Below are 16,718 nucleotides of genomic sequence, written 5' to 3'. Positions count from 1 at the left end.
AATACTGAGTAAATATTATGTTAAGTCTGAAGCTATATTTTCTCTCAAGTATACATTTGAATGACTTCGACCAGAATAGAAAAAAGTGATGACACCACGTGATGGATTTGTTAGGAGAACTGAACAGACAATCATGTGCAAACATCTCTTCTCATATTGTTGGTGCAAATTACCTAATAAAATCCTAATAATCTGTAGCTGTTACTGTCAACACACTTTACTCCCTGATTATGTCCAAGATTTCATAAGAAACATTGAATTGTGCCTTTGATGTTGCAAATTGTGTCTTTAATTCTGTTAAATAATTGAACTTTTAAACTTTTTATGTAAATAGTACCCTAAATACATTGGAAAATAGCTTGTGAAAATGTTTGTCTAGCAATCTGCTTAAGTGTTTAGACATTCCTTACTAAAATAATAGAGTTTTAGTAAGTGTTTTTCAAATGTCAAAACTGCTGTTTTTTAAGTGTCAAAGTAGCTATGATGGTTGAATTCATTGTCGTTCATATGCAGAAATGTATTATTTTAGACATGATGAACTTGTATGTTCGACGTTTGAGTTTTTCAAAAACATCCGATCGGCCGATAGTCATTTTTAACAAACACAATGTAAAAATGTTCTCCCATAACAAGGTTCTAATCAAGATGGGGCATTATGTATTTGAATAGGCCTAACTATCGAGTTTCCTAATGAAAGGTTCTTCATCAGTAATTAGTTTTGTTGTATAGAATAGAAAGAGGTATTTGTTCTGTACATTGCCACAAACTATATTGTGAGCAGTTAATCCTAATGAATGCAAGCAAAACATTTTACAAATACAGTACGAGTTAAGTACAAGTATATATACTCTTTTGATCCTGTGAGGGAAATTTGGTCTCTGCATTTATCCCAATCCGTGAATTAGTGAAACACACTCAGCACATAGTGAACACAACAGTGAGGTGAAGCTACAACAGTGGCACTTGGGGAGCAATGAGGGGTTAGGTGCCTTGCTCAAGGGCACTTCAGCCATTCCTACTGGTTCGGGGTTTGAACCGGCAACCCTGCGGTTACAAGTCCGAAGCACCAACCAGTAGGCCACGGCTGCCCACCAGTAGGCCACAGCTGCCCACCCAAAGTTACTTTACTTTAAGCCTTTGAAACCTATATCATGCTCTTCCTTACTTGAAACACCTTTGTTGAAATACAAGAAATTGAAGACTGAAACTATAGGGTGTAGTAGTGGGTGTTTGGGAATGAACGTTAGCTCAGATGCTCACATTTATTTTGTGTAGACTTTTTGTGGTCTTAATGCAACATTTTGCCAAGGGCCACCAAGGACTGTGAGCGAGTCAACAGCTGGGATCAACCATTTCACAGGACCTAAAATGGTCTCCCAACATTGACTGTATCCAGAAGAAGGCCCAGCAAAGGTTATACTTCCTGAGACAGCTAAGAAAGTCTAACCTGCCTAAGGAGCTGCTGATCACTTTCTACTCAGCCATCATTCAGTCTGTCATCTGCACCTCCATCACGGTTTGGGTCAACTACCAAACGAGACAGGGCCAGACTGCAACAGACAATTAGGGCTGCAGAGAGGATCATTGGAGCTGACTTTCCCTCCATCCAGGACCTGTACCAGTACAGGGTCAGGAAACAGACCCCTCACATCCTGTTCACAAACTGTTCAACCTCCTTCCCTCTGGTAGACGATACAGAGCACTGTTTGCCAAAACCAGGCGATACATAGACAGCTTCTTCCCCCAAGCAGTCACTCTGTTGAACGCTCAGAAATAGCTCCCACCCGTACACTGAACAGTCAGTCAGTCAGTCAACACTGTTCTGCTCATACCTCATGTACTGTATAATACTCCAATCTTACAACTACAATATTGTTATTAAGACATCATTGCACTGAACCGCCTTGCACTATATTTATATTTATACTTAAATCTCTAACCTCAGACTATACTGATATTGCACTATTCCTTCCCTCTCTTCATTGTATATTGTGCCTCGCCTGCGCTTGTTGAGGTGTCCATGACCATGGCAACCTTGACAGGGACAACAACAGTGCCGCCCAACGGACATTTGCACTACTCTATCCCACCCATAGTGTTCTATTTATTTATTTAAAATGTACTGTAATTATACGTATACATATCTATATTCTACTGCTCTTCATACTATTCTTACTGCTCTGTTTTTATTCTTTATGTTAAGTGAGTGTTGTAGGCTACTTTGAGAGCAAAGATTAACCAGAGTCAAATTCCTTGTTTGTTTTACGGAAACTTGGCCATAAAAGCTGATTCTGATTCTGGTTAAAATAGTCCTTTTTCCTTTTTCACAAACTCCAATCTGGTCATCATAGGAAAATAGCACTTAGACCAATTGTTTACAACTGTTCACCCATCTGTAGTTGTATGCTGTTAATTTGCAAACTCCAGGTGGATGTCGGAAGGTAGGCCTAACTGCAAGTTCTACAATGTATTGCTGTGACTGCTGTGAGACCAGACATGCTGCGAAGCTTCAACACCAGCAAGCACACTCTGACCATGGTGTACAGATCACTCACTGAGAGTGTTCTCACGTTCAACATCACCTCCTGGTATGGGAACCTCTCAGTGAAACATAGGAACAAGCTGGCTCAGGTGGTAAACCAAGCCAGCAAAATTACAGGAGAAAAGCAGTTACAACTCCACACTCTATACAGCCGTTCCATAACACAAAAGGCCATCCAGGTCTTCAATGACCCCACCCATCCCCTTCATCCATCCTTTCAGCTACTGCCATCTGGCAGAAGACTGATGGTCCCAATGGCCAGGAGAAATGGGTACAAAAAGTCATTTGTTCCTTCTGCTGTGTCTATCCTGAACCAAGGCATACTAAAATAACTCCCCACACACTTACTCATGCACCACCCAGTCAGGGTGATGATGAGAAGGATCAGTAACGAGAACTGCACTAGTATTTATTCATTTATATTTTTTAACTATTTATGTAACTACAATTTAACTTATATTGTCTGTTGCTGTGTGTTTTTATGTCGCCAGAGTGCCAAAGATAAATTTCCAGTGTATGTACATTCAGTGGACAATAAAGTTTTTTTATCTATCTATCTATCTATCTATCTTGTATTCAGAATGTGAGTGCAGGAAGAGTCCAAAGAGTACGGTTACTTTAGGCTAGTGACAATGGCCCCACATTTTTTAGATACCCAACAACCCAACCCAAAATTTTTTAAACCCAACAATGTTTTTCCTCATCTCTAAGGTCTCCCATATATGAAATGGATTCTTGGCTAAAACTATTTTACTGCTAAGATTGTTAAATTAACAGATATTGTTATACACCCCAAAACCAAAAAAGGACTAAAATATAGCCTGTCCGTATTGGAGTTAAGACATATAAATTAGTGCAGATCAATCACACAAGCTCTGAGAGCTTTGATACTTGGCATGTTTACAGTCAGGACGTTGCTTTACCTACTAGAAAAGACTGGATGTGAATATCTTGATGTATGGAATGAATAGAGACATGTAAACATACACCTAAAATAAGCGGACATGCAAAAAAATAATATCTATGCAGAATGTTTTCATTTACTTTGTGGCTGCTTTGCCAGGGATTATCATAGAAACACATATGATGGCTTGTTGGAAAGGTGGGGTTGTACTGAATCCAACAATACCAAATATGTAAATATAGTATGACACATTATGTTCTGTCACTCAATGTATGAGGTGTCCAAAATGAAAGAAAACAGAACACTGGCAAAATACAGTCTCAAGTCCAAATCACATTATCAGTGGTGAGAAGAATGTTGACAAATTAATTGTTACTGCAAGGTAAGTGCTGATCTATATCTACATTTAATAATGATACATTTCATATGAAACACAGATCCAATTGAATCAGGTTAACATTGGAATGGAACACCTTTATTAAAATATTTACATTCACTTGAATTTTGTTTTGGTCATATCATTACTGAATAATGGAAAATAATGTTGTTAGCTTTTGTCTGTCCAGACCAGCAGTGGACAGTAGAGCCTACACTGCTTACTTCACCCCTAAGTAGCTAAACAGTTAGTTGTAGAAACTACTTTCCCTAGCTAAGAAAGTACTTATCCCTCTGACTAATGTTGCATGTGTAATTCAACTTGATTTGCATTTTCAATGAAATATCTAAAATGTATATCATTTTTCCTTTTCACTAGTCTCTTGAATCATTGGATCCAAAGCTTTGTATCATTTGTGGAAAACATTTTGAAAAGGGCAAGAAATTGTCCATTGTCCATTTCTGGCACATTTCCTGCTTGGTCAGGTGGTGGCACTATGCCAGGCAGGCCCATTGGGTGTCTAGATATCATCATAATCATAATATCGATTAACCTGTTAAGTTTCAGACCATTTATTCAAAGCATAGAACATTTCTGGCACATTTCATGCTTAGCCAGATGGTGGCGCTATGCTAGGTATCTGAATTACACATGTGAATATCATCACAATAATGATTTACAATATTTTATACCTACCAAGATTCAAATATATCAGTTAAGGCATTGCCCATTTCTGACACATTTCCTGTTTGGCCAGGTGGTGGCGCTATGCCAGGCAGGCCAATAGGGTTTCTGGATATTCTCTTAATCATAATATCTATTAACGTGAGAAGTTTCAGACTGTTCATTCAATGCACTTTGACTAATTTCCTGTTTATGTGTAAGATATTAAAATCATAACATATTACAACATATCAAAAATCCCTTCGCGATTTAACATCAGCGTCATCGTGCCATCATATTTGCCAAATTTCACATGAATCTGACAAACCGTCTAGGAGGAGTATGTTCAAATTTATCACGTGACATCAGTGTTCTTGTCATTGTTTCTGTTGCCAGTGGGTGGCACTATGACAAATATGGATTATGGGCTTGTGAATATTGTCATTACCATGGTATTCAATAACCTGTGAAATTTAAAACATTGCAAGCCATGCATGGTGAATTAAGACACATTTATTGTTTTTGTGGAAGGGTATTAAAATTCATAGTTTCGCCACATATCAATTACAAAAAAAGCTTCACCATTTAGAATCAGAAGCATATTGGCATCATGTATACCAACTTTCACATGAATCGGAGCAACCGTCTAGGAGGAGTATGTTAAAATTGATCATGTCCACAACACACAAAATCTCAATTACCTCACTTCCTGTGGGCGTGGCTAATGGCATGTTAATACAAAAGTTGATTGTTTTTGGGATGAAATTTGGTGTGTGTATCTAACACGTTAAGCCAACCACAAGTTACAGTGACATAAGGGGGCGCTATGAAGTTCCTGGGCCACGCCCAGTGCCAAGGCTTTTCCCCTCTGTATTCATGGTACCGCTTGATGTGTGTGCCACATTTCCTGTTGGGCGTGGCTAATGCATTGTACATACGAAAGTTGTTCATCTTGGGGATATACACACACCTACCAAATTTGGTGTGTCTAGCTGAAAGTATGTGCCAACCACTGGATCAATCACCTAAGGGGGCGCTACTGAGTGCCTGGGCCACGGCCGGGGCCAAGCCTTCATGCCTGTGTAGCCATTGTCATACCAGATGTGTGTGCCAAATTCCAAGACTTTTCAACCATGGTAACCACCACAAAAATAGCAAAAAGGTGAACAAATAATAATAATAATAATAATAATAATCCCACCAAAAACAATAGGGCTTCGCACCTCTCGGTGCACAAGGCCATCCCGGCCTCACGCACCGTCGGTGCTCGGGCCCTAATAATAATAAAAATAATAGATGACCTGATATATAATGATAAATATCCAACACCTTGACTAGTGTTAACATAATGCTATGTTTGTTAAAAATCCAACTCAATTAAGAATCATTCATTTAACATTAAGGCCATAATATTGAGGCTAATTTTGGCAGATAAATACATTCTTCTATTTGTAAGACAGATTTACAGAGAGACAGAGAGACTTACAGTTCAGATAACACAAACAACAGAGGGTTAAAGCAAAGCCACTGAGAATTAGAGGGCACCTTAGTCATGACTTAAACTTGCATACCTTGCAAATCAACCAGTTAAAAGTCCCATGTAACAACTGTTTTGTTTCTCCCATTTATGGTAGCAATTTATAAACAAAAACATAATTCAACCTTTTTAAACCATCCTTTGATATGTAGCCTTTGACATCCTGGTTCTGTAGATCACCACTCCACAAACCATGGCAACAGCTACCAGGAAAGCTCCAATGACCATCTCTAGGTTTGGCTTCAAGTTTTGGGCCTCTGTGCAACAGAAAGGGGAAAGTTTTCAGAGACAGTCAGGACTCAAACTTAACAACAAGAATGTAACAACAGAACTGAAATCTCAGTGAAATTTGATGTAAACAAACAAAGCCGCACTGAGCTGCTAATAACTGTCAATCATAAAATGACAACCTCCACAGGGTGCACCACTTCTCTGAAATGGCAAATGTAGCCATGATAGTTAACAGTTAGTTCCAGTAGAACAATTGATTGATTTCTGATTAATCACTTGTACTGTAACTGCTGCACTCTGTCTTTGGCATTATGCCTCTCAGGTTGAATCACAGCTGTGAGCGCATCCTTTGCCAGCCTCGACTCATTTCATACTGTACTTTGGTACTGAGGTTTTGTTTTACGTGACCAGAGGTTATTATCCAGGTAAGGATTTCTAATTAACTGATTGCTACGCTTCGTATCACTGGTCAAGTGGTCTTTGGCTGCGTTACCTTGATCGGGCACACTTCGCTGGGGCCTAATACGCACGGGACCCTGGGAGATGAAGTGACGTGAGGTCTCGAGGGGGGAGTCCCTCTTGCTCCTTTCGAGCTCAGTGAAGTGGGTAACCTGGCCAACAGGCAGGAGAGAATGCTCGCTCTCATGCTCCTCAGTGGGGAGAAAATCATCATCAGTCAGGCTGGGAGCTTCCCTCTTGAGACGTGATGAACATTCCTGAGAACAGGTGCTGCCCACTATGCCAGCCTTACAGAGGATGGTGGAGCAGGTGATGAACACCTGCACACAGAAGACATGGCTTAATCACAAGAACCAACAGAGGACAATAAACTGACCTTACATGTACATTGCATGAACAGTAGACTGTAAGCACAATAAGCTATGATCATTACCTGGTCTTGGAGGCCAATGAACTTGAAAGCCTTCATTGCAAACTGGACCTTTGAGTCATCGCCATTGGTATAGATCTCCACAGTCTCATCCACTTCACATCTGTAAAATAGCAGCATAATGGTAGCCACTAGCCAGCTGTTGCTTTCAGTTCAGATCAGAGAATATAGTTTGGACACCAATGGTTTTGGAATGAACCAACACACCCATTAGCATGCAACAACTGAAAACAGTCTGCAATGGAAAGGGCCCAGACCCTGTTTAAATGTGGTTTGGTGAAACATGGCTATTATAAGGGGTTATTACTTAAACATTTGAGTTAAATTCCAAGCAAAGTAATTTTCTTCACACATTTTCTCTATATATGGGCATTTAATATATCATCAACAGATAATCACTTTTTTCAATATTAATGAAAGTCATTTTCATAATACTTCATAAATCTAATTTGTGGATGTCAGATAGACCTTGTTAACTCTTAGTAGATGATCTATCTTGCACCTGCATGATGCTTCATAAACATTCAGATCACAACTAGTCTTACCCGTTTTGAAGAATCTGATATTTGCGTTGATCGGTAGGGACATCAGTAGGAGCAGCGGTGCAATCGAGTGCCCGCAAATGGGTGTTGGGAATAGAAGAGATGGCCTCGATCTGCATGTACATCATCTCTCCCAGGTCGAACTCCAGAGGGTAGGAGTTTGGGTCCTCTGCTTGACTGTATGCCTCTGACTTGAAGAATTCAAACTGCAATGTGAACTTACCAAAGCCTCTCTGCGTGAAATTGCCTGGTGGCCTGTGACCATTGAATTCAATAGTCACGTTACTCCGTTTGGGATACTTGCAAGAAAATCCAATATCCACCAAAGGATCCCTGACTACGACAGCACTGGTATCATTATAGGACACAACATCATTGGAAAAGATGAGATATTGTCCATCATCCTTAAAAACAGATATGGGGAGCAAAATATTAGAGGCAACGATTTGACAGTAGCAGGTCAATAAAACCGGGGCAGATTAGCAGAACTCGACCAATTTTTTTTATTTTTTATAAAAAAAACCAGAAATATTTGAAACATTTTGAATCTGGTTCTGTCTATCAATTCCTAAACACCTGCAAACAAGGACAAGTAAACACCTGCAAACAAGGACAAGTAAAAATTTGTCACCTATTTTGAGACTCCAAAACAAGGAGTCTCTCTCTGACAAACACGTTTGTTTTACCGGGGGGTTGCTACCAAAGATTCTGGAGCGCTACGGGCATCCTTAGAAACATAAGCTTCTAGTCTATACCAGGCGTGAGCTTGTAGCCATCTGCATTCGGTAGGCTATATTCACCAGAACAAATTCAACTTGTTTACTTTGGATTTACTTAAGAACTTTGTGTTTAGGATGAGTTTACTTAACAAAGTTTTGTCAAGTGTGGTTCCACGTAACTGTATCACTTAAACGTAACTTAATGTGGATGTGTGCTAGATATCTTTTTAACTTAAATTAATTGAACATAACAATGTGACTTTGATTGAACAGGAGAGTATTAAGTTGAGTCAATGTAAGAATGCTGAATTAATTGAACATAACAGCATTAAGTTAGTTGAACACAGCCATATTAAGTTGGTTCAATGTAAGAATACTAAATAAAAATAAAATAATTCAATTACTTACCATCTACTTTATTCACTCTTGTTCAGTTAATGTTATTTATTTCAGTCAATTGTAAAGAATATAGTATCTTTAGAGTTATTTAATACAGTTTCGTGGAACCACTTGACAAAACATTTTTAATTAAATCCAACAAGATATTTTTTTGAGTGTAGCAATCTCATCGGAGAGGAGGCCCTAACGCTGCAGATAACAGACAGAGAAAGGCACAGCACACAGTTGCATGTACAGTGTAGCCATGGGTCTGGATAACATTTCTAAATAAAATAAAATGTCTAAAATTGAACAAATGTGTTGAAATAGCAAACAGACACACAGTCTTCAAAACAAATCTGCATTTATTTAGCAGCAACCTTTGTCTCCATTCTCATCAATCCATCAGGGACATTTTTTAGTAAAATAGAAATGCAATGAACAGAAAAATATCTCTGCTAAACACAGCATGTTTAGTTTTGTTACATTGTTAGTGATTCAACTATAATGTCTACATCTTCTAGTGGAGGCATTGGCACCCTCATGTTTGATTAGAAAGATCCCGATGGTGGTTTTCTCCATCTGGCTCTGGGCATCAGTCCGCGTCCTTTACCACAGACCAAAAAAAAATACATTTAATTTCAAACAAAAGTATATGTTTTTAGATATGTTTGAATTCAGTGGATTAACCTCGCATCTCCCATCTCCTTTAAATTAAAGCAATGGTTCTGAGTGAATTTCACCTTGGGTCATTGCATGATCATCGCGAGATCCAAACCCCCCAAGTAGGTTTTTTCCTTTGGTCGAGTTTTTCCTGGTCGAGTTTGCACTGTCAGTCTATGTCTCAGCCCAATGGCTTGCCAAAACCAAAAGTGTATCTCGTAAAATACCCCACTATTAATGTCCGGAATATCACTAAACTTCTACAGTAGTACAAAAAAGAGTCTGTACTCATTAAACGAGGCATTGGAAAGTTTGTAAGTAGCCTACACCAGGAGCTTATTTAAATAACACTTCTTCTTCTTCTTCTACTCTGCTGCTACCGCTACGTCGACATCACTTCCGTGATTTGTGAAAAGCTCGTAAAAGTCCTTTGCAAAACTCACAAGTGTAAGAGAAAAGCTAGTGAATTCAACATCCATAGTCATATATTGATAACTGGATGATATTTTAAATTGTATTTTCAGGTCAATAAGTGTTGACCTGAAAATACAAGCATTTATAAAACTTATGCATCGCTTTCTGCCAGGACTTTTACGGGCTTTTACCAAATCACGAAGTGACGTCAACGTAGCGTTGCAGTAGGTGTTGTTTATGAGTACAGACCCTTTTTATACTGTAGAAGTTTGGTAATATTCCGGACATTATTAGTGGGGTAATTTACGAGATACACTTCTGGTGAAATTCACTCCGAACCATTGCTTTAGACTCTCTGCTCTCCAAAATCCCTCTAACGTCTATGATTTCTTTTAACTAAAAAGCTAGTTAACCAAAGATTAAAACTTTGGGTGACATTTTACCAACACAGACTAGGAAGCTTTGTCTGTAAAGGGTTTATGCGTGGTCAAACAGACCGATGGTGACTTGTTCTGCTTTAACATGCATATAGACAGCCTTAACAAAACATTACAAGCACCGAAACATGAACAAGGAAATGTCCATGGGTACTAAAATAATATAAGAAGCCATATTCATTCATACCCATTTTCCACTAGACGTCCCACTGCTACTCTCACTGCTGTAATGCATTACTGTTTTTTTGATATTCATTTACACTTACCAGGTATTCCTTTATGAGTTTCTCAGAGCCTTCATTTAAGTACACAAGTGCTTTCAGGTTGCAAGCTCTCAACAAGCCAATGGTATAATTCTGCAAAATAGGGAAATGAACACTACTTTACTTACATTTAGAAATTAAGCATCTTAACATTTACCATGCCTTACCATGCAACCCCCTTTGTTAAATGTTAAAAGAGATTGTTAGAACGCACTGATCTTCAATGTAAATCTATTCATGGGGTTGAAACAGGCAGTGCACCCCAAATATGTCAATGTTAACTTTCAAATTCATGTCATGTCAGCAAGGTAAGACCTTTCAAAAAAAGTTAGCAGGTGCATGGCAAGGTCCGTTAGCTCATGGCCTAATATTGGATCCCAGGTTTTCAAAGTGGGAGGCACAAAACAACTTCTCACTAACCTGGTCAATGGCAGCCATGATCTCCTCCCTTCCTACGCACACACAGCAAACAGCTATTGTGCAGATGATGTCGAGTTCTGACATTCTGACAACGTTATGAGGGGAGAGGAGATAGAAAGAACAACTAACAATACAACCCAGCATTTGGAAATACAGAAAGAATTACAATTAGCATATGGTATGGGTGTCTGCGACCAAAGTAACCATGAGCTAACCTGTAATACTTCAATAAATGAGACCTTGATGACACTCCGGTCTTGCGCTCCACATTTGCACTGCCACATAAAGGCCTGTGGGGAGATGAGAAAGTATATAAAACTCAACAAATTTACACTAAAATGTGTAAAACTATAATAATATTGGATCACAGAATCAATTCAGAATTGTAATAGAATTGAACGAGGAAGAAAACCTTTAATTAGATTGGCTTGTTTGTGATTTAATTAATTACTTGTTTGTGATTAACAAATCATTCAAACATTGAAGAGTAGGCAGCCTGTAAAATTTAGCATGTAGCATGTAAAATTTAAAATTATTTACCTCCTGAATATAGTGGTTGACAACAAATGTGTGTGCTTAAAATGGGCAAGTTTCCATGCAAGAAACTGCCATTTGCTTTGCTCTTTTAACTGATATATAAGCCGGATGAGAGCCAAGTAGCCTATGATAGCAATACAAAAATAATGACAAGTCTGATGTTCCTGCAACTGCTGTCCTTCAAAGATTGCAGCTACACCTGGCTAATGTTACAGAGAGACTAGGCAAGATGGCAGAGTTTGCTACACAAACATTAAAATGATTCAAATGTTTCTTGACGGACTTTAGAGTCTGCATCAACCCTAGTTAATTGTTCATGACACAGAAGGATAATTTGGTCAAACAGAGTGGGATGCACCTACGTTTAAACATTAAAATTTTCAGATACTGATCCAACTATTAGTATTCACATAAACCCAGGCAGGGTTTGTATGGGGCTAACGTTAGCTGCTAGCTTATCTTAGCAGTTAAATACATGAAGTCATCCTGACCTTGGCACTTCTATGAACATTCAATTGTGATTTATATGAAATAACCCCATCAAGGCACCACCCCTGTCTATCTTCAGTAGGGAGCAAAACTAACCCGGGAAACATGATAGAATTCTAGCCTGAGATGACTTAACGTTAGCTCGCCAGCCACCATGACAGATTTAGTAGCTAACATTAGCTGCTCGAGTTTAGTAACACATTTACACTTACACATAAGATCTACTAAAATGATTATTCAAGTTGTTGTTACGACAAACTCGCTAAACTCAAAACAAAACACTATGAACAGCAACAAATACATACCTTGCAATTACAGGATCCAAAAATGTTCCGCGGAGCAAGTGAGGAAAAAAATGCATGGCCTTCACTTTCTCAACCGTCTCTGGCGGAGTCCTCACCATGGTCCTCATAAGTTGTGAAATAATGCTACGGCAACCATAGAGGGACAAATTTCCTAATCTAATGTGTTTTGTTCAAGAAAGTTGTGTAGATCCAATGCAAACATGTTAAGTTAATCAGCAAAAACGCATTATTGATTTTAAATAACACAACCAACTCAATTTCACCTTAGAAACCTAATTTTGTTTTGTAAATCCTACGAAAGAGGATTTATTAAGATGAACAATAGTGAGATTTCATTTTTTTGAGTGTATCCGCGGATCAGCGAAGTTACAGGCTATGCCCATGCTTCTGTCACACGTCTGATCATTTGCGGCACAAATGAATGGTAGACTATTAATGAACCGGTGGCCGGAAAAAACGTAACATTTTCCAGAATAGGAAATATTCCTTAATTGTGTGTGATTAAATAAAGATGCATAGCCTACAATTGGGGGGTAGTAACGTGAGCGCTCATTCAATGTCTATGCGTCTGCGCAAGTGAAACTGAACTTAATCATAAAGACACCTTTCTCAGCAACTTTTCTGTTCAATCAGCATAATTGGCATTACGATCCACCCGACGTTTCCCTTGTCTACCCCGTTAAACTTCAGGCTCTCGTGTTTTGCTGAATGATATTACTCAGCATATCACCCTAGTAGATAACCAGAATTACAGTCTCTAGAATTGTAGGTCAGAATGTAAACTGGGCCACAGATGGTAAGCACAATTGCATTTTAATGCAATTGCATTTTATGGAGCCACAAAATGAGTTACGAGCTTATGGCTCCAGTGATGCAGTGTTGTTTCACTACGGTAATGTAGTGACTATTGTTCAACTATGTACTATACAACACTGAAGGCCTTCTTTTAGTACATTTACCACTATCATTTCCCTGAAAAATGCTTACTGGACATGTATTTTAGTCTCCTCAGTCTACCTATGTGCAATATTTAAATATGTAATCAACATCAATGCAATACAGAAAGTTAGTCAAGCTGACAAAGAAATTGTTTATCCAATCCAAATCCTTATCATCCATTGACATGATAACTATATTTGGTAGACGTTCTTCGGTTCTTTGTGTGCACTACTTTTTTTTGGATAGAATGTGTTCAAATTCATGACTGAATGGCTGATATCAGCAGAGAAATAAGATTTTAAGGCATATTACTGATTTTCTGTTCCAAGAGTGGGATATGACATCACATGAGTCACTGTATTGACCCTTTCAACAAGGTAAACAAAAACAATGCTTGAACGTTCTATTTGGGCCCCAATCTAGTTCCTCTGCATTAAGATAACATATGGAATGTTAAAACGGAAGTCTTGTGGGGCCAACTATGATGCTGATAATGGAACTCTCTTGAAAGGGTCCATACACTTTAATTTTTCATGTTCATAGTCATTCCCAAATATTTCCTGGCAAAATCACCTACATTGACCACCAACAACATGCTACATGTCAGCAAAATCACCTACATTGACCACCAACAACATGCTACATGTCAGCAAAGTGAAGAATCAGAGACTGAGGAATGACAAATAACTTTTAGTTGGATATAAGCATTATTGAAAGTTATTTAAAATAACAGGATCTGAACCTGAACTAAATATCTAACTTAAACCTATACTATGTTTAATTCTTTCTTGATTATATGGTGTGCTCATTTGCATTTAAGCTGCGTCTTAGAATTCTAACAATCTGAGCTGACCTCTAATATGGCTTAAGGGTGTGAAGTCTCACCGCCATTTCAGTGCCGCAGCCATCGAGGGAAATGTTGGCTAACAGGTGAGTCCCGTTTGAGAACAGGGTACAGTTGGAATTGCCAATCCTCAGCTGATGTGCTTTCAGCACAGATTGTTTCAGCACAATGTGCATAGTGGTTTCCATGCAGATTAAATCCATATCTGTAAGAGATTAACAGACATGTTAACCTATTTTCTGGAGCACTACCGATAAAATACATTGGTAGGGCTTTAAAGCTTTTTTTATTAACCCTGCAGTGGACAGTTTGGTGCCTACTTACTGTATCAGTGATCACAAATACAATTATGGGAAATCATTGTGTTTCCTGGTATTCTGGTCACACTAGGTGTTAAACCATCAGCATAACTACCTTGTTGGGTGTAATTTGTCCGACTTATTAGGAGAAATATTCTGCATTATACAACAATTGGGTTCTATGGAACTATTTATTTGTTTCTGATTGTCTGATATCCCTGGACATTTCAACTCAGACTTTGCACAGCTAATAATAAATCACTCTGCGATACAATGCGATACTGCAGGAAAATTACCTTCTTGGGTGTAACTTGTCTGACCTATTAGGAGAAATATTCTGCATTATTATGTGCTTATACACCATTTACCCAAAATCAATTTAATTATAAAACTGATTAATAATAACACTGAAAAGCTCTCACCTGCTGTTGTTTCTATCATGCCTAAAGGGAGAGAAAAAGGTGTTAAGCTTATCTGACCATTGTCTGAGTCAACTACAACATGGCTAACTACTAAGCAAATATTGATTTTTGTTAAAAGGAAAGTGAAGGATTGATTTTTGTTGATTGCATCATTGTGCAAAAAGATCTAAGGGTATTAATAATGCTGGGCAAAAGGCAAAATGCTTCATTGGAAGTTTCAGCAAGTTAATGTGATATGGCAATCTCCCCCAACAACTAATTCTATGGCATAGAAACATTCATAATTGATTTCCTTGGACAATGGACAATGTGTCTCAAAATCACTTACCAGCAAGCAGAAAAATACTTAAAATAAAAAATGCTGAGAAAAACATTGATATTGATGTGTTAGAATATAAAAAGGATATGTTATCATAAATATAATGATTGTATATCAGAAAAACCACAAATGGTGGCACATCTATAAGATGTTGCAAGAGAGAACAGATGTTCAACTCATACCTGTTAAATTTGAAGCAGGATGCACTAAAGTAAAACAGAGGAATTTAAAGGAAGATTTAAATATTTTTTTAAAAAAAAACAACATATTACCAATTCTGAGTGAAGCTGATTAGGGTGGCTAAAATGGTTTATACCATATTTATCATTACTGACAACATACTGAGCCCTCACAGCAATGTGAATTAGTTAAGTCTGGTAAAACAGTAAAATGATGTACAATTGTTTCCATATTAATAGTTTCCGATGCACTTTTTCTCATTCATTATCCATGCCTTAAGTAATGTACATTCATTTGAAAATTATCAAAATGTGTCCAATGAAAAAAATCATTGAGTTATTTTGGAAAACCTACTGATGAATTTGAAGTGGACTACACGCAATACGCTGGATGCTGGATGCTTAATCCTAAACTTTCTTGAATGTTCCAGGAATGCTTCAAGAGAAGAACAAATAGCAAAATAAAAGGCCTATAATAAATTAATTTGTTCATGCATTCAGTCTACCGTTTCTTTATGTGCCTTCCTAGAGTGAAAATAACATAAAACATAACAGAAGGTTGATAAACATGTAATAACAGTTGGTCTGGGGACACTCCATAATAATGGATGTCTGTAAGTCACTTTGGACAAAGGCGTTAGCGAAACGAATGTAATTTAGAAATGATTTGAAAAGGGTTGAAAAGAAAATGGCTGTCAGTCTCAAAGGGTTCAATTAAAGTGAAATAGAAAGTGTCATCTTCTACACAACCAAAGCATTAATAACTTACAGAGATTCATGTAAGAAGGTGTGCTATGTACATTTATAGTTAAGGCCAATTTCACCCTTGACAGTAAACACTGTAGATAGATAGACAGACAGACAAAGAGACAGACAGGTAGATTAACTCACTTGTACACAGCGATGGCGTTCACAAAGGCAGCTGAATGAGCCGAAGCCTCCTGAGCACTTACTGCAAGGCTCCTCTTCTTAAATAGACATGCCAGTCCCTCTCTGACACATCGCAATGAGGCCGATCCTTCCCCTCCAGCCCAGTAGTGACACCAGGTTCACCCCAGGGACAAAGCCTTGGGGCCACAGCATGACAGACAACTGCAACAATGAGAAAGGTCAAAAGAACAGGGACACTATATTATTTTGTGTTGTCCTTTCAATTAGAACCATTAACGGCATAGAATGTTCATTGTTTTGTTCATTTCCCCTTGGGGATCAATAAAGTATCTATCTATCTTGTAACATTAGAATTACAACTAGCGCATAGGCTACCACATTACAATCGGCCCTAGTCTTATGGTTTTAGCGACAATTATTGTGCTTTGTATTCTTTAGTAAAAATATGTAGTACAACCCTGTTTCCAAAGAAATGTCAAAAAATGGGTCACCTGCAAAGCCACATTCATAGCCAAA

At 38.2% G+C, this 16,718-nt stretch overlaps 1 protein-coding gene and 1 long non-coding RNA gene across 4 annotated transcripts; both read right to left on the bottom strand.

Annotated features, from left to right (window-relative positions):
• Nucleotides 1-5,046: 5,046 nt before the first annotated feature.
• Nucleotides 5,047-16,386, bottom strand: LOC125306371 (ZP domain-containing protein-like). Its single transcript, XM_048261698.1, has 11 exons — nucleotides 16,203-16,386; nucleotides 15,667-15,747; nucleotides 15,315-15,338; nucleotides 15,142-15,174; nucleotides 14,814-14,834; nucleotides 14,688-14,711; nucleotides 14,134-14,297; nucleotides 7,688-8,088; nucleotides 7,146-7,245; nucleotides 6,747-7,032; nucleotides 5,047-6,279 (listed from the first exon to the last, which is right to left on the bottom strand). Coding segments are annotated over exons 2-11 (1,182 nt in total). The 5' UTR covers nucleotides 15,668-15,747; nucleotides 16,203-16,386; the 3' UTR covers nucleotides 5,047-6,151.
• On the bottom strand, nucleotides 9,129-12,339 carry LOC125306377. Of its 3 annotated transcripts, none has more exons than XR_007195552.1 (5): nucleotides 12,310-12,339; nucleotides 11,194-11,268; nucleotides 10,979-11,063; nucleotides 10,562-10,651; nucleotides 9,129-9,388 (listed from the first exon to the last, which is right to left on the bottom strand). It is a non-coding gene; the product is annotated as an uncharacterized LOC125306377 (long non-coding RNA). The 3 variants fall into 3 exon arrangements; XR_007195553.1 differs by lacking the exon at nucleotides 12,310-12,339 and adding an exon at nucleotides 11,519-12,276; XR_007195551.1 differs by lacking the exon at nucleotides 12,310-12,339 and having other exon boundaries at nucleotides 11,194-11,489.
• Nucleotides 16,387-16,718: the final 332 nt, after the last annotated feature.

This window comes from Alosa alosa, chromosome 1 (genome assembly GCF_017589495.1).
Source record: "Alosa alosa isolate M-15738 ecotype Scorff River chromosome 1, AALO_Geno_1.1, whole genome shotgun sequence".
Classification (NCBI taxonomy): domain Eukaryota; kingdom Metazoa; phylum Chordata; class Actinopteri; order Clupeiformes; family Clupeidae; genus Alosa; species Alosa alosa.
This window is presented reverse-complemented; position numbering and strand designations above follow the sequence as displayed.

Coding starts and splice junctions, on each gene's coding strand:
- LOC125306371 (XM_048261698.1), bottom strand. Junction 14,835..15,141: donor AAGTATTTTTCTGCTTGCTG/GTAAGTGATTTT, acceptor CTCTCCCTTTAG/GCATGATAGAAACAACAGCA. Junction 6,280..6,746: donor GCGAAGTGTGCCCGATCAAG/GTAACGCAGCCA, acceptor TCTGTTGCACAG/AGGCCCAAAACTTGAAGCCA.